This window comes from Homarus americanus, unplaced genomic scaffold (genome assembly GCF_018991925.1).
Source record: "Homarus americanus isolate GMGI-L3 unplaced genomic scaffold, GMGI_Hamer_2.0 scaffold46973, whole genome shotgun sequence".
Taxonomy (NCBI): Eukaryota; Metazoa; Arthropoda; class Malacostraca; order Decapoda; family Nephropidae; genus Homarus; species Homarus americanus.
In genome coordinates, this window is record NW_024735516.1 from 904,174 (window position 1) to 931,492 (window position 27,319).

General features: G+C 44.3%; 1 protein-coding gene across 2 annotated transcripts in view; it reads right to left on the reverse strand.

Annotated features, from left to right (window-relative positions):
* The window catches only part of LOC121871262 (brain tumor protein-like), an 82,457-nt gene that overhangs the window by 7,631 nt on the left and 47,507 nt on the right, over positions 1–27,319 (reverse strand). For both annotated transcript variants that reach the window (XM_042373475.1, XM_042373476.1), the window contains 2 exons: positions 5,312–5,453; positions 2,445–4,633 (listed from right to left, as the gene is read on the reverse strand). In XM_042373475.1, the coding sequence (XP_042229409.1) occupies positions 2,445–4,633; positions 5,312–5,429 (2,307 nt within the window). In that variant the 5' untranslated portion in view covers positions 5,430–5,453. The remainder of the gene's footprint in view (positions 1–2,444; positions 4,634–5,311; positions 5,454–27,319) is intronic.

Sequence of the window (27,319 nt, forward strand, 5' to 3'; positions counted from 1 at the left end):
GGGGGGGAGGAAGGCAATTATGTACAGTCTTTATAACTTGTAGCAAGAAAGGATATGCTGCTTATGATGAATATGGCTTTTTTGAAGTGAAAAGGTATACAGTACCATATAAAATTCAGGATATCCAATTCGTGCCAAACATCATCTTCAAAGTTAAAAATTAATTAACAACAATTAAGAGAAATTGTGTGTGTTTGCTCTTGTTGCTGGCCATCCTGCATTAAGCAAAAGGGAAGGACTGATTCTGCTGCTTTTCCTATTTTATTCCTCTTATTAATATACAGTACATTACAGTTATTATGGCAGTCATCACTTCTCTAATGATATCAGTGCTTGAAAAAATTATGAAGTACAGGATGTGTAATGTTACCCTCATTCATTATTTAAATGGATGGAGCAGTGAGAGGGGTAAAGGCACGAGAAATGGAGAGGGGTGTAAATCTGATTGAAATAAATGAGAAAGAAGTCGGCTGTTTTGCAGATGGAACTGCCCTGATGGGCGATTCATAAAAGTTGCAAATGTTATGAATGAATTTGGTAGTGGATGTAGCTTACGAAGATTAATAATGAATGTGGACAAAGGTAATAAAAATCAGTAGAGAAGTAAGGTGGGGAAATGGTGGTCATTATGAGTGTGGGAGTATGGGCGATTACTATTGTTATCTAAATAGAATGGAATGTTCGAGACATTAGATTCAGGCAGAGAGAGAGAGAGAGAGAGAGAGAGATCTATATATATATCTATATCTATATCTATCTATCTATATCTATCTATCTATCTATCTATATATCTATCTATCTATATATCTATCTATCTATCTATCTATATATCTATCTATCTATCTATATCTATCTATCTATCTATATCTATCTATCTATCTATCTCTATCTATCTCTATATCTATCTATCTATCTATCTATCTATCTATCTATCTATCTATCTATATCTATCTATCTATCTATCTATATCTATCTATCTATCTCTATCTATCTATCTATCTATCTATCTATATATATATATATATCTCTCTCTATATATATATATATATATATATATATATATATATATATATATATATATATATATATATATATATATATATATATATATATATATATATATATATATATATATATATATATATATATATCTATATAGATAGATAGATAGATAGAATGATAGCTGCAAGGGGAATAAGCAAAACAGAAATGACAAGACGTGTTTGAATGTAGTGTGTGGGAAGAAGACCAAGTAGAAAGGACGTATTAACTATGAGAGGACAGGCAGAAACAGTATACAAGAATGGCTGAAAACCACAACATTAAGTGATTTTTGAGTGATGCTAGTTTGTGTGATATAGAGGGAGGTGGGGGAGTAGCATACTTGAGTAAAACACATTCTGTTATGGCAGTTAAGAGAAATAATGACATGGGTGATGGAAGAGTATGTCTGCTCTTCATTCTGGTCAACCTCCAGCATACTAAAAATCTTGCTAGGTTGAAAAATCTATTGTGAAATCTGAAGATTGTTTTTTTTTGTGCCAAGTTTTTCATGTGAAGTTAAACCTTATGGACTAACACAATACAATAATTACATAAATCCAGATGACACTGGCAACTGGGTAAAACAAACCTCTACATTACTACAGCACTTCTTCCCTGGATGGGATACACTGCCAATGTTTGTTATTACACTTATTACAATACAGTACTTGCTTTAAATTTTAAGTTCAAATAATTTAAAATAAATAAATATTACAAAGCACAAGCAATAATATAAGAGAACAGCTGTGAGAGGAATATGAAGGAGGGGAGAAAAGAATTGGATTAAAGAGGATGGCTGGAGGGAGTAATACAGAGTCCATTTTTATTTAAATTAGTCAACAACATGGCAACCAGACACCTATTCCCCAGAAAGTCTAGTAATCTGTTTATGCCTGAAACGTCCTGTTTGAAGTACTCTAGTTGGCACTTCCAGCCTTGCCCTTCCATTACCATCTTTGAAAATTAAGTCATTCTCTTCAAAGTGATGGATAAAATCATCAGTACAACTTTAACAAGTTCTTTGACATGTGTTTACTTTTTATGTACAGTGTACTGTACAGGTGTACTATACCTGGAGACCATTCTGTTACCCTAATTTTTTATTACCTGGTCATTCCCAGGTCCCAATATTATTCAGATATAATGTTGTTGACTGTACAGAGACTCTTCAAGATAATCTTACATCTCATACAATATATACTGTACTAGTAAATAAGATTTTTATTTAAGTTACTACGGTATTCCTTTGATCTCATTTAAATTTACTCTATTCACCTGACTTAAATCATGCAAAGAGATGATGATGATGATAATGACAAGTGATAAGAATAGCAATCAATGAAGTTATAATGGTGATAAGGCAAAGATACTGATTATCAAAAATAATTGAAAGGATTTACCTTGACACAGTGAGCACGGTTGTCCGAGATGAAGATTTCTTGCTTGTCATTCACCACAACACCGTTGGGGAATTCCAGGTGGTTAGGACAGTTAAACTGATGAAGAACAGTTCCAAACTGATCGAAGATTATGACCCTCATCACTTTGCACTCAACAACGATGATGCGACCTTTGTGATCAACTGTAACACCTCGTGGGTAGCACAACGTATTTGCTCCAAACTTCCGCACAAACTGTCCATACTGGTTGTAGATTTGGATCTGATGTGTGGGTGAACGCTCTGTCACAATGATGTCTCCGCTCGTGCGTACGACAGCTACACGGTTTGGATAAAGCAACTGGCCATCACGCTTACCACATTCTCCAAACTGGAACTTGAAACGACCCTCCTTATCAAAGATCTGAATCCTGTGATTATTGGTATCTGCAACAATTATGTCATTTTGGGCATTAACAGCCACACCACTTGGTTCAGTAAACTGACCCTCCAAGACACCAAATTCCCCAAACTTGCAGTGATAAATCATCTTCTGACGTTTGATCTGCGAGCGAGGAGGAAAGATGGAACAGGAGAGGAGCTTATGAGACAAATCATGAAGAACTGGATCTGGGGCACTCACACCATTTACCTGCTCCTGGCTGAACATGCCTTCACCCCCACAACTCCATTTCTCATATGAACTCAAACCATTCATGTTCATGTCTCCCAAGCTGGTTGAGAATGGCCCCATGGACTGTGATGAGCTAAATCTCTTGGACAATAATGAAGACAGTTGGCTGTTGCTGTATGGACGTTCGAGCATTCCGTTTAAGTTACCATTTATGCCGTTGTTCAATCCACCTGTGAGTCCATTGGTCAGTCCATTGGTCAAGCCATTAGCCAGTCCATTACTAAGACTAGTGGATAATCCAGAACTTAAACTAGTGGTCAAACTTGTGGAAATGCCAGTGGTCATTTGACCATTTGATATGTTTTGGCTGTTTGTCATTTGTTGGCCACTCTGGGGTACTCCATTTAAGCCATTTGAATATGTGTTGAGTCCTGACAATCCATTAAGACAATTGTTAATACTATTCATGCTGCTCACAGAGTTGGACGAATTTGGTCTTGCTATTGGGGGTAGTTTGGAGGGTCCCACCTGGATATCTGAAGATGAGCGAATGTATCCAAATGTATTTCTTACTCCTACTTGTATGGCAGGGAAGTTACTTACAAACTCTAGGTCACTCACATTCTGCATTCCAAGATCAAAATTTTTCCCCATTTGTTCAGACAGCTTTCCTTCGATGAGTTTGCGGAACATGAGTACTTCCGTGGTGTTGGCATACTTCCTCATCTTGTCAACAAAGTCACAAGTGGATAGCAATTTGTCCACACACTCCTGGGCCTTTTGAGCAAATACAGAAAGAGAAACCTGCTTGGCATGATACAACGAATCCAGCTCACGTAAGAGTTCAGATTTGCGTTCTTCCACCATGGTTGTGTAGAAAGTGAAAGTGTCATGAATCTCAGACTGGGCCTTCTCATACTGCTGCTGAAGTCTTGTACTGGAACCTTCAACCGACTTCACACATGTACGCAGATCTGCAGCCCTGCTTCGCCCGCCTTCCATAGCGTGGCAAATCTGATCGAGATGACGAGGTGCAGCATCATTTAGGGCCTCATATTCATGCAAACCCTTGGGGTGATCCAACAACGTGCAGTCAAGACAGATGGGGGCACTACAAGTTACGCAGAAGTATTTGAGAGGTTCCCCTTTATGCCGTAAGCAGGTCACAGGCCTTTCATCACGCTGGGCAAGCTCAGCCAGGGTCACTACGCGGTGTCCTTCAAAACAATGCATGAACTGATGAGCCATAACACAGTGTGGGCAGAGGAGTTTGGCACAGTCCAAGCAACGTGCCACAGCAGCTACGTCACGACTCTTGCACGCCGTGCAGGAAGCTGGCTCATCCACTGGAGTCTCCAATAAGCGATGTAGAGCGTAGTCTGGTAACAACAGTGGAGGAGGAGCAGTTGTAACAGCCTGACACTGGGGACACACAAGTCTGTCTCCGCCGTCGCACACTTTCTCTAGGCAGCCCAAGCAGAAAACGTGTAGACAGGACAGCACACGGGGCAGCACATACGTGTCGTTACACAGTCCACATACTGTAGCAACGGGAGAGTTGCGTCCAACTGTGGAACCTGAAAAATAAAGCAATCCATCAATATATATATATATTCAATAAAAAGTACAATGAATTCTATTAGATATTTAAGAAACTTAAATCTTCTCAAACAGCAAGTCTGATCTGTTGATAAAGAATAGATAAAGATGTCAAGTAAGCAAATTATGACCTCTACACATGAAAGTTCCTCATTTAGAAACTTTTAAAATAAACTCCAAGTGTGTCATTTTCTATAAACTCAAACTTAAACAGGCATTGCTTTTACACTAGTGAATATAAAGTACAAGTTTAATGGTTATCCTGGTACAGTATTACTAGTTGCACAGAGGAATTAGTAAAAAAAAAAAAAATATATAAATAAATCACAAACATGCATGACAAGATGTGACAGGTATACAGCAATGTACTGTACAGCGCTTCCCCCACTCTGAGACATAAGGACAAGGAGGGCAAGATCAGAGGCCAAACATGAAAACAAAATTAAGTGATTACAGAATCTAAGAACAGGAAAGTAATTAAAGAGTTGTCACAGATAAAAACTATTTTGTGTACTTTAAAATAATAATATGGCAGGATATTAACAAACGAAAATAGGTTAGATTTAAGAAAATTGTCTCTAATAAAATGAATGAGAGAGTTTATAACAGGAACATGCCAGAGTAAAAACAAAACAAATCCAGCTCCATCAAGCTACCTGTGGTAGATGCTGGGGGAGAGTTCTCCAAGGAGCGGGGCGGGTCAGAGTCAATAAGGGAACCTAATGGAGTCCCAGATAGAGACTCTAGTGATGGCGTGGGAGAGCCTACAGACATCCTCACCAACCACCCTCACACAACCTGCAAAGGACAAGATAAATTACAATATTATCATGATCATCCTGCAAAGATGTGTAATGTGGGGGAAGGGAGGAAGGTAATACTGTAGAGAGAAGGAAACAAAATATAATAATCACCAATAAATAATCAAAGTAGTGTTATAAAGGAAGAGGGTGATGGTGCATCAAGATAGCAAGCATAAGGGAGGACAAAACAAAGACAAGAATGATAAGAACTCGGGAGAAAGGTGGTTAAGATGAGGATGAATAGAAATACTACAGTAGTTAGACAAGACACACGGCACTAAAGAGAATGGAGCAAGCCAAGGAAAGATACAAGTAAGAAAAAGGAGGATAAAAACAAGGAGCAAATATTACATGGAAAGAGTAAAACTATAAGGAAGGGAATGAGAGATACGGAAGGGGAGGGCAAGGCTTGTAGCACCAAACATAATGCAATATTCACAGCCTGACCTTTTACACCCTCTGCTAGGCTCCTGGTCAGCACCAAAGAAGGCACACCCTTACTCCACCTACACCCAGCCTCATCCACCCACACGAACACAAAAATACATTCCATACTCACATTACAACATGCCCGAAGCCTATACAAGCCAAACTTCAAAATGAATGCATAAACTGCTGTAGGTGTAAGTTGTGTGACATAACAGGGATCTTGGCAACAGCAGCTAGACTAGTCTAACCAGTGTATCAAGAGCCCTGCAAGTCATGAAGGATCTTACTGAAGGGGGTTAAAAGCAATGAAAATACTGTATGTTAATAAATAAACATACCTAAAATAAAGCAGAAGGAAAATGATAAATAATGAAATCCTCAGTCACAAATATACTGTAGCTACATACCTACATCACTCCAAGATACAAAAATTGTTGGAGACATCCACCATACAGTGTACAGAGTTATAAGGCTCCTGACTACTGTACGAGGGAGCTGTCAATAACAGACTAAACAGATAATGGTAGTTAAGCCCCCCCCCCCCCAAAATATTAATAAAACTAGTGCTCATTCATTACCAACAAAACAACAAATAACAAATGAGAGGATAGAACAGAGGAAGACTTGACAACAGCAAACTGATAGAATACTGTAATAGGCTTCTGGTAATCAGCAGCAGAATATCACAAGCACTTTGACAGTGTTGGATAACAACGTAAAAAAAAGTTAAGAGTGGAATAATACCTGCACTTTCACTCTTAAAATCAAATAATGCTCAACTGTTTCGCCTATCAGGAATAATGCAGTCATCATTGCTAACACATACTAACACTGTTACAGTACTGGAGAACACCTAGAGAATATTTCAGAGGATTACTTTATTTATAGCTTGGTCCACTGTTGGTAATACAAGCTTATCTTTTTTTCTTAAATCAAACTGCCTGGAAAAAACAAACAAACAAACAAACAAACAAACACGCACACATACCCATTACACATCACTATATGTCTGTAATAAGGTCAAGTCTAACACTAACATTATAATACTGTATATACGACAACTTAAATTACTGCAACTTTTTTTCACTAGTTAACCACAGACGGTTTCAAAAGGTCATCTCCACCTACACGGCACATTAGGTCATACCATATTCAGCAATTTACAAGTTGTTATATTACAGACTGACAGCCTGTGTATCGACTCCTGCCAAGTTGATCTGATACGGTGAAGTTCTCTCGAAATATTCTAAAGGCTGGCCTGTGGGATTTCTTATATTTTCGAAACCTGTGAAAACTTTCTGGTTCTTGAAAAATTTAGTGTATACACTACTGTATAGTATTCTTGGAAGCTTCGTTAATAACTGCATGTGTTCTTTAGTGGGTGTACGGTAATTCACATTCTGTTGTCTCACTTCTATCTCTTCTCTGTGTGACAATAAAATCTGCTTTGTGCAGTATTCTGAATTCTTCATTTACTGGTGCTGTACTGCACAACAAAGATGTTTCAGTTTTCTCCCCTCTACATCATCATCAATTGCATATTAAAAATCTTTGTCTAGACATGGTAATGGATTTCAAAGCAAAATACTTTCCACGTTACATTATGATTTTTTTTTTACTTAACCAAGATAGACCGGGGGACTTGTACAAGATGTATATCCTTTGAAGGACAATATAAGTGATTGAGTTATACTTGACCCATAATGAATCGGTATATCAAAATCTTGTCCGGCCACCAGACCAGCAAGCTTTTAGGTAGGGGGAAATATGATCCTGCCCATAGACAGGGCTAAGGTAAACCAGGGTTATCCCATTTGGATGGGTGCACAGGTTATTTACCCCCTATCACATCACCAGCCTTAGTGAGGGGGACATGGTGTTATGGCAGTCTGGAAGACCAATAGTTTTCATTTGAGCCATGGCTCAAATTAACACTCTTCAGGCAACTGCTCTGCCTTATACGAATCAGTCTAACTGAATGTTTTCTATTTAAGTTCTAGGTGTCTAGTTATGAACCCTAAGGAAGTGTGAGGGTGTCTGAGCCACCTGGCCATAAATTCATCTATGGTTACTGCCCTTATGCAAGGCAGCTCATAACAATCCAACACTAAAACAAAAATGAGAGGGAGACAACAAAACCTCCAAGACTGGACATCCTAACCTAACATCAGCTATGAGATGACTGACCTTGTTCACAGATCTAGTGTTATCAAGAACCCCCCCCCCCATGAGAACCCAGCGCTCTAACACCAAACATATGTCCTGTCAGGATCAATTGTGTTGACATTAAACAAGAGAACTGTGTCGGAGATAAATTTATGAAATACTGTATCAAGATTTTTTTTAAAGGAACCCAAAGAGAATTCCACAGCACCATCACTGAACGTCCTGGTGACATCGCTAAATTTATAATCAACCTATAACCCTTAAAAGATTGGGAGACCAAAACCTTTTATAGAAGCCAAACTTGAAAATGAACCGAGGATGAGGAAAAAATAGGCCTTTCCACTTCACTTCTGGGCCACCTGCAATATATGTAATCAGTCGGTCCCATTCACCTGATAGCCCTGAAGTTTATTTAACACTTATAATTATACTCTATTCATAATTTGGCTTTTCACACACACGTTATAGGTTTCTCCTTAGCTGGAAGATAATGGGGAATATGCACTACCATACCTTTAGCTTACAGATCTGCAACAAGAGTTCTTGTCATGCACCTACAACCCTCTCCCTCCTACACAAACATCAACATCACATCCCTGCTAGTGCGCTCGTCGTTACCCAACAGACGGGTGTTTGTTACCTGTTGAGCAGAGCCACCCATCCACTACATAGCAGAATAAAATGCTCCTTGATCCGGTTCACGATGGTGACAATGCACAATTGTACATACCGTTGTGCGTAATGATACAATATATATCTATCTATCTATCTATCTATCTATCTATCTATCTATCTATCTATCTATCTATCTATCTATCTATCTATCTATCTATCTATATATATATATATATATATATATATATATATATATATATATAAAGGCCACACAAAATAGACCACGTTATATTAAACGTAGCATAGACTATGGATATACCAAGAGCGCCAGTATATAACTGTGAGGTGAGGTGAAGGGAGGTGGTGAACATACTGGAAGCTGTAGAGCGCGTGAATTACAGGAGTGCTTGGCGTTAGGTTGTTTATGGTGGGACAGACGTGCTCGCTTATGAGCTATGCTAGAGTTGTGAAAGAAACTGAAACCACAACACAAACCGTAAAACATTAGGTGTCATTTAATAACTCAACCTAGCAGAGAATTTAGCGTGTACCCTGTAGGTCTTCCTACTGGGGAAAAAAAAAAACTTGTGAAATCATATTTACGCTTACTGGACTGGGGTCCCCTGGTTAATAATTCACACAGATGACATTAAGCCATGAGTGGCCTAGAGACTTAACAGTTAATGATTTTCACGACATGTTAACAGGTCCTTCTGTACAAGGGTGAGGCTGACTGGCACTATGGTACAGCTGGCCTCAGTGTCAACCTACTCCTACAGGAAATACATATACTGTGAATACATATTCAACGAATATTATACTATGTGTATAAATATTAGAAAGGGGGTGAGGCGTGTTTGGTGAGGGAGGGGGAACCTGGGAATGAGCGAGGGAATGATTACGTCAGTCAGTCACCCTGGACGAGACCAAGAGAGGGAGGCGCCGCCCAGGTGGTCACGTAGCCATATTGTATTGTTACCAACCCTCTCCCTGCCGCCACCTCGCCTCTGCCAACACCATTACCCTCACCACCTCCATTACCCCCGCCGTCACCATTAACCTCACCCTTACTACCATTACTCTCACCCTTAATACCACCATTACCCTCACCCTTAATACCACCATTACCCTCACCCGTAACACCATTACCCTCACCCTTAATACCACCATTACCCTCACCCGTAACACCACCATTACCCTCACCATTAATACCACCTTCACCGACACCCGTAACACACAACCCTCATCCTTCATACTACCATTACCCTCATCCTTCATACTACCATTATCCTCACCATCAATACCACCATTACCCTCACCCGTAACACCATTACCCTCACCATTAATACCACCTTTACCCACACCCGTAACACCATTAACCTCATCCTTCATACTACCATTACCCTCACCCCTGCCATCATTACCCTCACCCGTCACCCGTAACACCCTCACCATCAATACCACCATTACCCTCACCCCTGCCAGAATGTACACCAATAAGACAGCGAACAGGAAAAGTTTGAAAACATGGAGACGGCGGGAAACGTCCACTCCTGTTGGTTTTTGTTTTTTTTCCGGAAGCGGGTGGCTAGTCAGTGTCCGTCTTCGGCTAAACTCGTAGAAAAACATCCTCACGCAAGACACGACACTAAATATGGAACTCCCAACCACAAAAACTAAATTTTCTTACACACAAGAATGATGACAACAGTAACGCGCTGTAAATACTGCAACAATATTACATCAATACACTACACCCCCCACAAGTGGCCACAACAGGCGATGTTAAAAGTGGTCAACGGATTCAAATTATTTATATCGAGCTTATTACAAGCAACAGCACACTCTTCACTCAAGGACAAAGATCCCATGACCCAGACTTCTCAGCTTGTCCGACACACACACACACACACAATTGAGGGGATCCTGACGAGATCCAGCAGTGTGAGGCGTAATGAGGGCAAGCTGTTGCAGTCCAGACCACGCCACACGCAGACAACAGCAACAGCCCGGTGATAAAGGCAACTGACAGGTCAGCTTAAGCTTTAGTGCCAGCTGCACGACCTGACTAATCCTTAAGCTATCGTCAGGTAAACACCTGGTAAGCTCAGTTAAAAGCGTTTCCCAATTTCTCACAAGTTGCTGGCAGCAACACGAGTACTTATAACGTTGTTAAAGTCCCCCTCGCAAGACTACCATAAACACCATTAAGAAATTGTTCTCAGTACAAAATAAATTCCATATATAAAATGTGTTCCTGGATAATAAAAACTGACGTTGATAGACGAACAAAAACGTTATCGGCTTCAGTTGTTGATAAAGTGTTCAAAATATGTCCGCGACGTGCGAGGGTGTACCCTGCGCTCAAGACAAACATACTCTGGAGCCCACCCGCCTGTAAAACGTACCCAGCCTCTCTGTGAAGCACCACCCTGCCTGAGGTAGTGGCGGAGCAGGGGCGGCGCAGGGCGGGAGCACCACACGCCTACGTCACACAAATACGGTCTCCTACCACACGCCATCTCGACACCTCCAACTCTTACACTAAAAACGTTTCCCTGTGTCACACGACGCACTGTAAGGTGCTTCTGGCAATTCCAAGTGGCAGTTAATCCCTCGTGCAACAATGCTCCCGAGACGGATTTCTGGGGGTCCGGGTCGAGTACCAAATTAAAGATGAGCTAGAGAAAGGTAGGCAGGGCCTCGATGCGTAGGACAAAGCCTGCCAGGTACGAGTTCAGGCCAACCTGGCGGTCCTTCCCCTCGCGTCCTGGCTTTCCATTCTCGAACGTTCGTAGACTACGAACTTACATGAAATATGACGCCCGAAATTATGTCATAATTACACTGATAATCTACTGGAGTTTTCCTATCTCCAGTTTGGACAAGGAAGGCTTACCTAACAAGCCTTCCAGAATAAGAACCGTATTTAACCTATGAACCGAGACACGGGAAGACGTACAGTACACCTGTTGAACGGCCAGGACACAATTCTTATATAAAACATTGATCTCAAAAACAAAAGTCAGGTAGCATGTGACTGAACACCCCCCGCCCCCCAGACCCTGACTCACCAACATGAAGCCGAAGGCTAGTGGACAGGTATCTTGTATAGCGTATGTGGTCCTCTAATACAGAGGTGTACTGGGCTGCATTAAACCAAGGTACACAAGCACGCACATAGCTACACACGACCTTGGAGGAAAAAAAATACAAACGCCCAAAAATAACTTAAGGTCAGGTAAGGTCACGCACGGCGAACCCATCATACCTAAAAAAAAAGTGTTCTGCCACTGACGGCCAGTCGTCTGCGACAGTTGACGGTCAGTCGTCTGCGGCAGAGGACCGTGTGAGGGTGGTGGCAGGAATGTTTACCTTTAAACTTTACACACATTACTCTACAGGCCGCTTTACTCTCACAGAATAGAATGAAATTAAAACTGCCCATTGGAACAATATCAGATTTTATTGTTGTGGGTGGTGAATGTATCCTGTCCTGTCGCTCAGTAGTAATTACACATTTTTGTGCAAGCAGAGCTCAACACGTGGATAAGGCTCTAACTTTTGTATCTTGGGGAGCAAGGGGAGGGGAGGGGAGAAGGGTGGGGGAGTGAGATGAAAAGGCAAGTCGGGTGGGGGAGTGGAATGAAGAGGCAGTCGGTGGGGAGGAATGAAGAGGCAAGTCGGTGGGGGAGGGGATGAAAAGGCAAGCTGGGGTGGGGGAGTGGAATGAAGAGGCAAGTCGGGTGGGGGAGTGGAATCAAGAGGCAAGTCGGGAGGGATGAAAAAGGCAAGCCGGGGTGGGGGAGTGGAATGAAGAGGCAAGCGGTGGGGAGGCAGCCTGTGGGGAGGGATGAAAAGGCAAGTCGGTGGGAGGGATGAAAAGGCAAGCTGGGGGAGGTGTGGGGAGGGAGGCAAGTCGGTGGGAGGAAATGAGGCAAGTCGGTGGGGGAGGGATGAAAAGGCAAGCTGGGGGAGGGAATGAAGAGGCAAGTCGGGGTGGGGGAGGATGAAGAGGCAAGTCGGTGGGAGGGATGAAAAGGCAAGTCGGTGGGGGAGGGATGAAGAGGTATGGGGGAGGGAATGAAGAGGTGGGGGAGGAATGGAAGAGGGTGTCGGGTGGGGGGAGGGATGAAGGCAGTTGGGGGAGTGGGATGAAAGGCAAGTCGGTGGGGAGTGGGATGAGTGCTGGCAAGTCGGTGGGGAGGGATGAAAAGGCAAGTCGGTGGGGGAGTAATTACAAGTCGGGTGGGGGAGTGGGATGAAAAGGCAAGTCGGGTGGGGGAGTGGGATGAAAAGGCAAGTCGGGTGGGGGAGTGGGACGAAAAGGCAAGTCGGGTGGGGGAGTGGGATGAAAAGGCATGTGTGGTTTGCTAAAACTTAGAAGTACAATTTTGGGGCAGAATTACGAAAAACCCTCCGGTTTCATTTTTTTTCCGTGTCAGATACAGTACTACACTGGTGGGCGGGTCCAGGGTAATAATACTTCAGTCACTATGTGTGTGGTGTGTGTAGTAGTAGTAATAATAATAATAATAATAATAATAATAATAATAATAATAATAATAATAATAATAATAATAATAATAATAATAATTAACGGTTTATTGAAAGAGCTTGGCAGCCAGAAGGCTGAAAATACAGTTACATATTTGGGGAATGGGTTTCGAATTACAAATAATATACAAGTAACATAAGTGATACAAATAAGATATATAATAACTAGATGGGGAAAAGCTCAAACTACAGTGCATTTCAACATAGTGACAGTGCAAGAAGTGTTATTTACTGGGAGTGAATACACTGGCTTATTACAAGTTATTGATAATTTTTACAATGGTTGGGACTGGGCTGTTCTTATAGCGATCAGTTCGTGCACGTATGGGCTGGCTGCGGTTGTGGTGTCGAACAGCAATTCTCGGGCTAGGGATCTCAGGTGGAAGTAGGAGCCGGTGTCGAGGATGGTGTAGAAGCTTCTTACCAAATTTGCAGATGAGGTCGTGATGATGGTCAGTGAGAGTCGAAAGGGTCAGTGTGTTGAGCACTTTTTGATATGTGGAGTAGGAAGGGGAGAGAATAATCTTGCATGCCCTCTTTTGCACTTTTTCTAGGTGTTTACGTTGTGTGGCATTTAGGGAGGAAGACCAGGTAGGGGAGGCATAGGTGAGCTTGGGAAGTATGAATGTTGTGTAAACACTGAAGAGCTCGGGTGCAGAAACTCCGAGGGACTTGAGTCGGCGGAGGAGGTGGAGACGGAAACTGGAGGATTTGACAACTTCACTGACGTGTGGTTTCCAATTTAGTTTGTTGTCTATGGTGACGTCGAGAAGCTTCGTGGAATCTACCACCTGGAGTGTGTTCGGACCTAAAGTAATGGAAGGAGGTGGGACAATGTCGGAGGAGAGGTTGATGTGCATAACCATGGTCTTGGTATGGTTGATGGCGACATGGTTGTTGGTGGCCCAGTTTTGGAGACTGTTCAATAAATCCTGAAGGGCGGTATAGTCGGGAGCAGAATTGTTGACGCTGATCCCAATGGTGGAGTCGTCGACATATTTCCAGCGAGCATGGGTTTCTCTTAGGGCATCGTTGATGAGTATAAGGAAGCAGAGTGGTCCCATCTTGTACCTTGAAAGGACACCGTTGATGACTGAAGATTGAACAGCCCCTCAGAGGGTACAACAGCGTCAGTTACTGAGAGTCTGTAAGCCATGGTATAAGACTACCGGCAGATTATCTCCTTTTGTTGATGATTATATTTAGTAAATGGGTCAGATGCTTTGATAGAAATCAATGAAAGCGGCAGCTACAGACGTTGCAATTTCTCGAGATAGTATATCATCGAGAAAGCTGACAAGAACAGTGAGTGGTGGAGGAAGTTTTCATATTGCCAAATTGCTGAGGGTCTACGACTCCTGCAATATCAGCAAAAGCCCAGTCGAACACAAAACTTTCACAGATTAGGCTGGGTATTGGGGTGATTGCAATAGGTCGTAGCTGATTTAAGGATTGTGGGCTGGTTGACTTGGGCACTGGTGTGTGTGTGTGTGTGTGTGTGTCATTTCCGTCACCTAAAATAATGGTGTAATGCACTTGATTTGTATACATGTAGTTTTCGTCACCTGAATTCAACCCAATGAGATGAATAAGTGGGTGAGCAGCAGCAACAGACCCCGGATGAGTAAGGGATGATAAAGAAGAAGACCCCATTACTATGTCGCAGTATCGTACATGACTCATCCACACACTCACAGGGCGCGGGGGTGACGGGCGCTGGCTGGCTGTATGACACACCACACACAACGAGGGAACCACCATACCTGCTACTCCAGCAACCACCATTATTGTCCCTGACGCTTTACCACTATCACCATTACTACCACCATAATCACTACAACCATTATGACTACTACCACCATTACTACTATTAGCACCCCCTACCACCATAGTGCCACATTCCAAGAACAGGAGAAGTTAGCACGGCGCAGTAAGGAGGCTTAAGACAGGAATAAATGAAGGGGTGGGGGAGGAGAGGAACTGGGAAGAGGGGGCAGGGAGGAAGAGGAGGGCAGGAGGGAGACTGGCAGAGGGGGCAAGAGGAGGAGAAAGGGGAGAGGGACATGAGGAAAAAAAGGGGCAGGGAGAGAAAGGGGCAGGGAGAGAAAGGGGGGGGAGGGAGAGAGGAAAGGAGGAAAGAGGGGGCAGGGGAGAGAGAAAGAGAGGGAGACGCAGGGAGAGGGGGCTTGGGAGAAAGAGGGAGAAAGGGGGGGCAGGGGCAGGAGGGGAGGGACAGGAGAAGCAAGAGAGGAGGGGGCAGGAGGAGGGAGAGCCTTGGAGGAGGAGGGGGAAAGGAGGGGGAGCAGGAGGAGGAAGAGGGAGCAGGGAGGAAGAGGAGAGGGGACAGGGAGGGAAGAGGAGAGGGACAGGAGGAGAAGAGGGAGGGGGGGGACAGGGGGAGGAGGAAGGAGGAGGAAGGGGACCCCAGGAGGAGGAAGAGAGGAGAGCCTGGGAGGAGGAGAGGAGGAGGAGGAGGAGGGGGGAGGAGGAGGAGAGGGGCAGGAGGAAAGGAGAGGGGGCAGGAGGAGAAAGAGAGGAAAGGGGAGGGGGCAGGAGGAAGGAGAGTGAATAGTGGGAGAAAAAAGAGAGCACCTAGGAAAAAATGAGAGGAGGGGGGTTAGTTTTAGCTTGCAACACGTGCAGACATGTTTGCCACGTGTCAACAAGGTGAGGGAGGGAGAGAGAGGGATAGTATAGATTAGCAAGAGGTGCAATCGATAACTTGTCTTCCTCACTTCTTCCCTCTTTTATCTCCCCTTCCCTCCTTTTCTACTTATTCCATCTTACTCATCTCCACTTCCCACCACCTTCCTCTCCCACTCACCCCCCTCTGTCTCTCCTCCTCCCTCAACCAAACAAGTACATTTATCATCCTAGATAGTTTAATTACCAGGACGGACGGACGCTCCTCTTTACTGATACTTGCTGTTGCTGGTGGCGTACTAAGTAATGCTTCTTCAACAACCTGACTCACCAAGACAGAGAGACACGTGGGTGATAGTTCATAGTGGTGACGCCTTGAGCCCAGGCTGTTATTGCAAAGTCAACCAAAACCCCAAATTAAATATCATGAACGGATTGGGAAAGGAAAATAATATTCATAAGGACACTTTTTTTTTGCCTGGTCAAGTAGCTACGTCTGTGAAGGGGATAGTGTGGTCACCAGATTCAGATTTGTCCCACACGAGTAATACAGTACGTGTGAGCGTCTAGTATAAGCAACCACTTCATATTGTTGGTGCTACTTTTATGTTGTTATTATTATTGTTATGATGGAGGAAATACGTCAAGCTGCTGGACCACATAATTAGAGGCTATTGTTTAGCACGTCATCGTGATCCTCCACAAGTGCCTTCAATATCTAACCCAGTCTTGTATGCAACCCCCCCCCCCCAACATGAATCCCTCCACGTACAGTTCAAAGTACAGTATATAGACACTGGAATAAACACGGAGGGTGTAAGCAACACGGCTGGTTATGGTGGCGCCCCAACAGTAGGCAGGTTTCCGGGCAGCAGCAGCCACCACCAAGCAGCTTGGTCACAAGTCTCCTGTAGGAGACATCCAGTATAGTATAGTCAGTCCAGATGGAGTATCACAGAAATACTATGACCTACAGCCGCACCACACTATCCCCTTCACAGTAGTGACGTTAACACACACAGGTGGCAGTGCACCACTATATATGCCTCACACCGCCCTTTAAATAAGCACAAGCGGCTCGTGGCCCCTTTTTTTCGGCTACACACACAGACAAAAATAACCTCTCACTGGGGTGAAACACGGAAATATACACACTGAACTTTTCCAAAAGTCAAAGGAGCATCAACACATGCACAGTATGTACCCAAGACCCACACCTAAGAGAAACTGATGGCCAGTACACCAAGAGCCTTAAAAAGTTCTTTTAAGGCAACCAGATGATTTTTTTTTTTTTACGGGGAATGGTCCACCCGGGCACAGGTCATAGACCCACATTGGGGCCGGGGGGGGATAATAATAAGAAATTAAAAATGGAAAGGGAAAAGGTTATTTTAATCTACACCACGAAGATGCTAGAAAACCAGCTTTTTAAAGCGAGACAAATTGTATGAGAGTGGAAACACAGAAGAAGGCAGAACATTCCACAGTTTGGCTGTGTGAGGAAAGAAGGATGTACTATAACGGGTTATTCTGTATCTGTAGATGTCCTTAAGTGCAATTTGACAAGATCCTTCTGTATAATAAAAAAAATACAATCACAATGATCAGGTGCTGACGTCAATGTTATGTTTTACCTCGACCGTGACTTTGGGGCGCAACGGTCGCTATTATAACCCAGATAAAACAAAACAATAAATAAATCCAAAACGCCTCCAGTACAGTTGTCATCAACACGCACATCGTAAACATTAACTAAGTCGTCGTCGTCGTCACCAAAAACGCTATAATTTGACCGAAATATACTTACCAGTACTGGCCAGCTCAAGTGATCACTAATCGATATGATATGCAATTCACGCTTGCCCCCCCCCCCCTAGGGCCCTCTTGGGCTACATCAACATAAACTGTCTAAAAAAAGGTGACAAAGCAGTACAAACTACCATGAAAAATTTTTGGCAGTATATTTAACAGGTTGTAATAGTGTAGTGGCCCGGCTTTATGTATAATTATTAGGTATTTATGACACTGGACCACAAAAATGACTTGTTAAAGGTGTGGGTATGAGGCAGCACCAACCTGTCACGACACATCACAACCACCATCGTTACTATGCCCTTTAAAAACAATTACGGGGCTCAACTTCCGGGTGGGTGCGGGGAGGGGGGTCAACTCACTCTTAAAATAGCTGTCCTGATATCAATTACGGCTTTCACACTGACGCCTGTGTGCGCTGAACGTGTAAATATTGTACTGTGTGCGCCCCAAACCCCACACATACTTCCCAGGTAACTACACCACCACCTCTTCATTTTCTGAGAAGTACTTTCCGTGCCGTCTAACACCCTGGCACCTGACGAGGCAAGACGCTCTGCTCTGCCAGTAAGTCCTCGTACTGGCAACTTGTGGAGCCCAACATCGACGTCAGACGAAGGACAATCAATCGTCCTCACCTGTTCTTTACAACAGTGTGTCCTTTCAACCTAGCTGAACACTAACGAATTTTATGCAAGTTTCCAAATCACTGTGATATATGGTGGTGGTGGTGGTGGTGGTGGTTTAAGCCTTTTTTTTTAAGGAGTCAGGGCCTGCTGTAGGCTCATTCAGGACACTAAAAAAATAATGGCTCAAAAAGACGGCGTACTTTAATTCCCTATCAATACTATAATGGTCAGGCGGAGGATCCAATCTTGGTTTCATGATCATATGGATGCCTAATAGTCACACACACGTGTTAGTGCGGCCGCGTCAACCACTCGTCCAGGTATAATATCCACCACTATACGACTGTTTATAAACAAGTTACCTTTTTTTTTGCCCCGCGATGGGGATAGTTTATTGAGCAATTCCTTGCATCCTGTACAAGGCGTAAAGCAAAAAGCGTTTACAGCTCCCAACAGGGAAGCCCGCAGAGTTCATGCTTGTGAGGAACAACTTACTCTGTCTGCCCCATCACCTGATCAAACATTTTCTGGGGGAGCGAGGACCTCACCCTGCCAACTTCTGTATATATCCACCAAGTGTATGACACAGTTTGCTATTTATTCTATACTTTTTCGTCTGTTGTATTTAAGACGCATTTCCCTTGTTTATCAGTAATACTTTGAGACGAGAATAACATCATCAATTATGAATAATATAGTCACACGAGAGAGATCTTCATCAACACTGTTCAGTCTCTGTCCCATTCTAATCGCAAGGATGACGTCATCAAGCCGTAACCAAAACAAAACACCTGACGTCACATCCGGCCTCGTCTCCCATGAGCCTGACAGTTCTAAAAGTACCCTGCCCAGTTTTGTCAACACGAGTGGAATACACTGTAGAATATTTACACGACTAAAACAGCGACCTGTTAACATACGCTAACAAACATGAACCTTTTAATACTAAATCACAGAGCTGTTCTTTCAGATGTCAAATTAATTATATTGTATACGAGTACACGAATAAATTGTTTACTATACTGCCTGTCTTGTTTTTCTTGGAGGGAGGGAGGGACCTACAATACACTATAGGTTATAAGGAACAAGGAGGAGCCCACGTGAGTTTGCTTGACGGAATCTCATCTCTTCCCGCGGCTGCTACCACTACCACCCTGGTCGAAGCAGCTACTGGTATTTTCAACACGTATCTTGTGTCCTTCACCTGGTGTAGGTTTAGGGGGCTACAGTTCGCCTGCGTGTTGGGGAGGGGGTTACTGCTCACCTGGGAGGGGGTCCAGAGGTTATGGTTCATTGGCCGCTGGGGTGATCTCCAGTCTGCTCGCCTCTCTCTCTCTCCACATACAACTCAAGACCATTTCTGCTTTACAGTTGTCGGGTACTACGAAGACGCCCCCTTTCACCCCCGCCCCATGGTTGCCACAGCCCAGGTGGTGGCCGGGCGTCGCGTCGTGGGGTGTTGTAGGCGCAAACCGCCCAAGATTGAAGCCTAAAGTCGAACAAGGACAACACACTCGCCTAACACTTAACGGTGAAACCAGTTCTCTTGCCTACCACCCCCGCCCCTCCTTCCGTTACCACCACCACCACCACCATCCACTTACACACACAACCCTCCCACCTCCCTCTCCAAAACCCGTTTATGCCTTAGCTCCTTCCCCTCCCATTCCCCCCCACATCCACCTCCCCATCTGTCCTGACTACTTTCCTTCTCGTTGTTGAGGAGGAGTAGTAGTACTAGTAGGAGTAGTAGTAGTAGTAGTAAGAGAAGGTCCGACCGTTCGTTTTTCTCCCTGCTACTCCTGCTTCTACTAATCCCTTTTCTTCACCTACTCCTTCCATTTTATCCTTTTCCACTTCCTTCCCTTTCCACCACTCTTCTCTTTCCTCACTGATCTATCCAATCCAGCCTGACATCTAACTACTCTAGCCATCAGTTTACTCTTGTACCCCCAGCTCAATCCACCAAGGAGACTGGCAGAGAGAGAGAGAGAGAGAGAGAGATTGTAAGGAAGGACATCTTTTTTTACGTCTTGTGTGTCTCCCTGTTCTCTCCTACCCCGTTTATTGGTGTATCCCTCCTCACTCTTCCACCTCCTCCATCTTCTTCCCTTCTTTTCAATTTACACCATCCATCAATTTATCAGTTAAATTCAATAACCTCGCCATCACTTGTAAGGTCCGGGGGAGCGCTTGGGGGAGAAGGGAATGGGTAGAGGAAGCGAAGGGGATGGGTAGTGAAAGGGTCTCTGACAAAGAACATAAGAACATAAGAATGGAGAAACGCAGGGCCTATTACCATACTGGCAGTCCGTTACAACCAACCCTATTGCCATATGAGCATCAACCTATGTTTGAAGCAATTCACGTATTCGAGTAATGATATATTGTGGGAGGGAAGGGAAGGGGGAATAGAAGGGAATGAGAAAGTGTGTTTCCAGTAGAAGACGGGTGGGGGAGCGTCAGGTAGAGGTAGGTAGGTAGGTAGGTAGGTAGGTAGGTGGTGTGTGTGTGTGTGTGTGCGCAGGAAAGGGAGGGGGTGAGGGAAATGATGAAGAGGTGTTGGTGGGAGGGAGGGAGGGAGGGAGATATAGAAGGCTTACCTACACCGTAATAACAACACATTATTTCAACAAACAACTGGATTAATACAGTGACGATGACACCACCACCACTGGCCAGTCCCAGCAACACTACCCCGGCCGGCTTTAAGTGACTACAAGTTTCCCCGGCTATACCTCAAGTCTTCCTGGCGCTTAACGAGACGTCTCCCTACTAAAGTCTACAGTAGACTCTACATGTACAGTCGGTTGTGGTGAGGCGGAGCTTGAAGGCAGACAAGTAATGCTGTCCCTCTACTGTAATACGGACCCCGAAGGAATACAACAATTTTTTTAATATATGTTTAGGTAAATAAAAAAATTAGTTATCTATGGGCTTGATAGTCTGTCAGGACTCCTAAACCACGTATGATAACTCTCAGCTGTGTTGGTTAAGGTACAATACTCCCTAAATCACCTGAATATCTATATAGGTGTAAGTTGGCAAGACTCCTGGGTCCATAGATACTATAAACGTCTTCTTAACACAGCCAGGTTCCAAATACAAGCGTGTGTGGGTGCCAACGGTGAACCCCGGATACGACCCCTTAAACTGTGGAGGTGAAGGAGGGTCGCCCAGCCACTGCTTGTTTTTCCCGTCGTGTTTAAGCCACCCTGACGCCCCAAACTTCCCTAGGACCTGACTGACAATGGCGGCGAGAGGGAAACATTCCTCAGCTACGTCACTGTATTATCCCTACAACCCTCGTAACTCTCCCCCCTCCACCCCACAGCTTGAGGTCCGGGTTTTTTCATTACGAGACAACATTAGTTTTTCCCTGGCTTAGGCGTTTGCTCACAATTCCACACCATTTAGAGGACAGTATTTCTTGTTCTCCAAGTTTCTGCGTTAGTTACTGTACATGGCTGGATAGGACGGGTAACTTAACTTTTGAGTACGTGATGATATACTCTGAACATTAAACGGCGCCAGACTCGCTTATCCTGTACAGTGTATTACTATTGCTAGTCTTATGAGTTTAATTGATTTTCACTTTATCTTTATCAATAAACTGATTCAACAGTGTAGAGCAAAACATAACAGAACAGCCCAAGAACAGGACCACAAACCCATTCATTTATTAACTGTTTAACCTAGTGCAAACAACCTAAACGACCTATGCATTGTTAGGTGAAGCTTAATAGTTTAATGGTGTTGTGTATAATAGTAACTAGTAGAAGGTACACCACTGTCTTGTATATACATCTTGAAATAACGCGACCTCACATATATCATTTATTTATTTACTCTGTCATGGGTGGAAAAAATATTGGCCAATTAGTGCTTCGATGATGAGGTTGTCGTTAAATATTGGACCAATTAGAGCACATCTGGAGTTTTGTTTATGACCACAGTTTTCCTGACTGACAGACACCAGGACTCCCGGGCCGTGGTGCGGACACAGCCAGTTGTCGGTTACCCTTGTTACGACACTTCCACCTTCGCGTGAATTTTTTACCCTCAACTTTTCATTGGACCTACACGACATGAGACGACACAACACGTCCCGTCCCGGCCTGACCCTCTCCCAGATAACAAAAAAAACATCAGTAACAAAAAATTACGTCTTTAGAATTTATACATAACTTCTGGGTGTTGGTAATTACAATTTGGTCCAATAGTTTATCTAATTTACCGATATACAGTACACACAACGGTAGTGTTGGTGACGGAAACAACGCCTCAACAGCAATATCTGGTAACTGCGTGTTGAACATTACCTTTCAGCGGCTGTGAAACACCCAAACCGGTTGTGTCATGAGAATATACACTACACCTCGCCGAACTTAGAGAGCAGCGTTCATCAAAGAGTTTGCAGGATATTCACTCAAGTGTCGCCACGAGAGGTCATTATACACACATTAACACGAGAGGGGGGAATTTTCCCTTAATCTGATTATCAAAATTACTCAGTGATGAAGGCGAATGATCAAGGCTCGGTGGCCACACTGTTTAACACCAACAGTGAGGACAAATAATTATAATAAACTACGACAACTGTACATTAACAGTCCAAACATAACATGTGAATGATGAGAAGCGGCGACTTCACCAGCCAAGGTTGTTCAAGGTGGTTTTTAAAAGCCTTCACCCCACCCCGCCCCGCCAGAGCCAAGTCGCAGCAAGTGAGTTATGATCCCAACATATCGACAGTAAAGGGGCTCCATTATAACACATACATTCTATACACCGATATATATAAATGGAGGCCAGCTTCCATACCACCTCACAGCTACCACCACCACCAAATGAGCACACACTGAGCCGGGCAACTTGCACCCAAACCCAGTGGGAGATGGAAAAGAACCTGGGAAATTGACGCCAGGTAAGCTTCAGGTACGATGTTCGTAAAGCCCCCAGACTTGCCGTCATTTGTTTGCACTACAGCTCTGGCTCACAACACCAACAAATTTCTATCAACCTGCTTTCAGAAACTTCCCGGTGATGTTGGCAAGTGGTGGTGACGACGGTGGTGATGGTGATGTAAGTGTGTGGAGACCTCAGTAAGGGGTGTTTTTCTCGTCTTGGTGAGGGGAGGTGTAATCACTCAATAATTTATACTGACTTGTGGTGTACCTGAGCCCTGAGGTGTGTGTTATGGTGATGGAGCCTCAAGTGAACACAAGGGCGTCTTAAAATAGAGAAGACGAGTCAAGTACAGCAAAAGTTGAAACGTTACGAAACGCCCACATGTACACACAAAAAGTCCATTTACAGTACTACCATTACCTTACACCACTGCCCCACACACCACCTACCTCCACCGCTACCTGACACACTATCACCTTACACTACTACCACCACCACCATCTACTTACACCACCACTACCATACACCACCAGTACCCTAAACAACTTTAAGCAACTATCTGGCCAGTGCAAAGGGGAACATATTATGAAGTGGATAAGATGGGAGGGATTTGGTAGTGAGAAGAGGAGGAGGAGGAGGAGGAGGAGGACGAGGGACACTGAAGAGGGTGACAGGGTAGGTGAGGGGTCGGAATTGGGGGCAAGAGATGGGAGAGGTAAGTGGGGGGCAAGAGATGGGAGAGGTAAGGGGGGGAAGAGATGGGAGAGGTAAGTGAGGAGGGAGAGAAGAAAGGGGACAATAGGAGAAAAAATATGGTGGATTGACAAGGAGGGAGAGAGAGAGATGAGATAAAAGGATACGAAGGAGGAAAGGAAGAGGGGGGAGAAAGGGAAGATGAGAGAACGGGAGGCAGAATCGGGGAGAGCAGAGGGAGGTGAGGAGGAACGAGGGTCGGAGAGGGAAGGAGTGAAGTGTCGTCAAGCTGAATATCATGAGATTGGGTGTGCCTGGCCTGGAGTTAGTCCAAGGGCCTCACCCACCATCATCCAGAGACACACTCCCAGCGCCAAAATAAACCGCATGATAAGCAGGTTGGAGGGCTGGGCGGGGCGGACCAGCTGCTGCTCCTCTACAGTATATACACTGCATTATATAAATAGATGGAGTGACAGACACACCTACATCCCCACCTGTCATAACCACTCAACCTCGGCGGACCCCATCTACACCCCCTCCCCTTCCTCAAGCCTATATCCCCCTTTCCCCTCCCCACCTAAACATAATCACCCTGTACCCCACCTACAAAACTCGTCCCCATCTTAAACCAAATCCTACAGCAAGTCGTCATAAACAAAACGTCATAGTACGGACCGGAACATACACACACACACCTGGCATCAGTCAGTCGCCACCCCAGATCTTTTGCCGCCACCCCCGCAGCTGAGGCCAACCTTCTCAGCCGACAACCCATTTCACCCACCCACCGTGTTGACGCTCACAACCCTACCCAGCCGTGCTCACCAAACATCTCAAAAGTAACATTTACCTCGAGTGATTAACGTGACTAATTTCCCGTTTATCAGAGGTTATTTTCAGCTAACAGTTTCATTTTTGTGCCGTTTGTCATACTGCGGTTGGCAACGGTTTATCATTAATGATTTTGTCATGGTCTCCCAACTGTTTATGTCTTCTGACTGCAATAGAAATATGTTCATTATAGTGTTTGTGTCGACGCTTCCTTGTGAAATTACGATCTTACGTGGTATGGTATGGTATGTGTGTGTGTGTGTGTGTGTGTGTGTGTGTGTGTGTGTGTGTGTGTGTGTATAACCGTACACACATAAAAATATTATCTACAGTATGTCATGAGGGGTGACAGGGAATGTATGTGGTGGTGGTGGTGGTGGTGGAAACATGAGCGTGACAGACATACATCTTGGAATTTCCTTAGCACACTTGTCAACATGGATACTTCACCAGGGCCTTAGTTGTTCCCTGTCGAGACACCATTCACTCCAGTGCCAAGACACACAGCTAATGGCACACCTTCCCCAGTATTTTCCTTTAGCATGACATTCTGAGAAGCTGACACAGGTGACACTCTCCACAACCCAGTCAGTCATACAGAGTACACGGCTCACAGTGTTATCAAGTGAGCAGTTTTCGTTCACCTCAACTCTCCCAATGAATTCCTCATCCCACCACACATTCCCGCCTTTGTTCATTTCTCTCACTCTCTACCACGCCGCCCCTCACATCTCTCTTCTCTACCCTGTCTTATTTTTCCCCCAGTCGAGTCTTGTGCATATGTTGTAATTATTTCCTTCCATGGATTCTTCTTTTTTAAGCCCATCCATCCCGGCAAGTGGTACACCTTCACACACAAGTTCTTCCCTGTGGTGTGCTATGTGCGGCGAGGCTAGTCCATTATTGGTGGAGCCGGTCATGCTGGACACCCCGGGATGGTGCTTCCAACACACACACCACCTCAATTATTCTCACACAGGTTATATCTATAGAATACGGCGTCTCCAGCACCGTGCCACCTCGTGTCGTGATCACACACCCCGCCGCCACCCCACCAGTACCTACTCTATCTATGACGCAAATTCACCTTTCTATTGTGACGGTCTGATAAATAGTTTCAGTAACACAAGTCAGTCACGCCCAGAGGTGTACACACTGCCATCATGGACGGATATATATTTTAATGCCTAGGTGTGGGATAAAGGAAGCCACACCTCAACCCCCTAGAGACCACGCCACAACCCCCTAGAGACCATGCCACACCTCAACCCCCCTAGAGACCACGCCACAACCCCCTAGAAACCACGCCACACCTCACTCCACCCCACATCCCATCACACCGCCACGACCCTAATGAATGCCTGATCATAGCAGTAGTGGAAAGAAATTATCCTAATCTTAAATGATCCGAAATTTATGATAACGTGTACCGTGAGTTTGTGAGCGAACGACTGGATTGTGCGAGTAAGTGGATGGAGTGAATCAGTGTAGTGAGTGAGCGAATGGAGAGAATCAGTGTATTGAGTGAGTGAATCAGTGTATTGAGTGAGTGAGTGAATCAGTGTAGCGAGTGAGTAGAGTGTGTGAGATGAACTCCCACGGGCAGTGAAGGGGGTCGGGTGTTCAGGAGGCCCCAGGGACACATTTTTACGGGTCTCCGGAAACACCCGCAGCAGCAGTAAAAGCGGGATGATGCACAATTACCCTCCTCGATTTTTTTAGGCTTTTTTTTTCAGAATACTCCTAAGACCAAACGATGATGAGGCACCCACAGCTTACTTCACCTGATGATTCAACGCCCTCGCTCTACCTGTCGGGGTTAGGCTAACAAAGTACTTGGGTTCATACAAAGGAGTGTTAGTTACAAGACGAGCCAGGTTATCCTAAAAATATATCTTGCGCTTGTTAGACCTCACTTGGATTACGCGGTTCAATTCTGGTTACCGTATTACAGAATGGATATACAATCCCTAGAAAGAATTCAGAGGAGAATGACGAGACTAATCCCGGGCATTAAGAACCTTGAGTACTGAGACAGGTTAAAGCATCTTAATTTACACTCCCTCGAGAGACGTAGTGAGGGGCGATATGATAGAGGTGTATAAATGGAAATCACGACTAAATAAAGTGATAACAAAGGTACTCAAACTATCCAACCAGGAGCGAACTCGTAGCAATGGTTTTAAATTAGACAAATTTAGATTTAGGCGCGAGATAGGTAAACACTGGTTTGGAAATAGAGTAGTGGATGAATGGAACAAGTTACCGAACATCATCACTAACTCGAACACGCTGGATAGCTTCAAACATAGGTTGGGTGGTTATATGAGCGATAGAGGTTGGGTGTAAACGGGACTGCCCAGTATGGGTCAATAGGCCCGCTGCAGTTTCCTACATTATGATGTTCTTAAGAGAGGTCAAGTTACGTTAGGGTGCCTTTGGTTTGGTTAAGTGTTAGGGTGAGTTTGGTTAGCGTTCGGGTGTTTTTTAATCAAGGTAAATAAGTTCAGGGGTCTTAATCTTCCCGTGATCCGAACATTCATCAATATCCGCTGGTCAAAATTTACAGAAC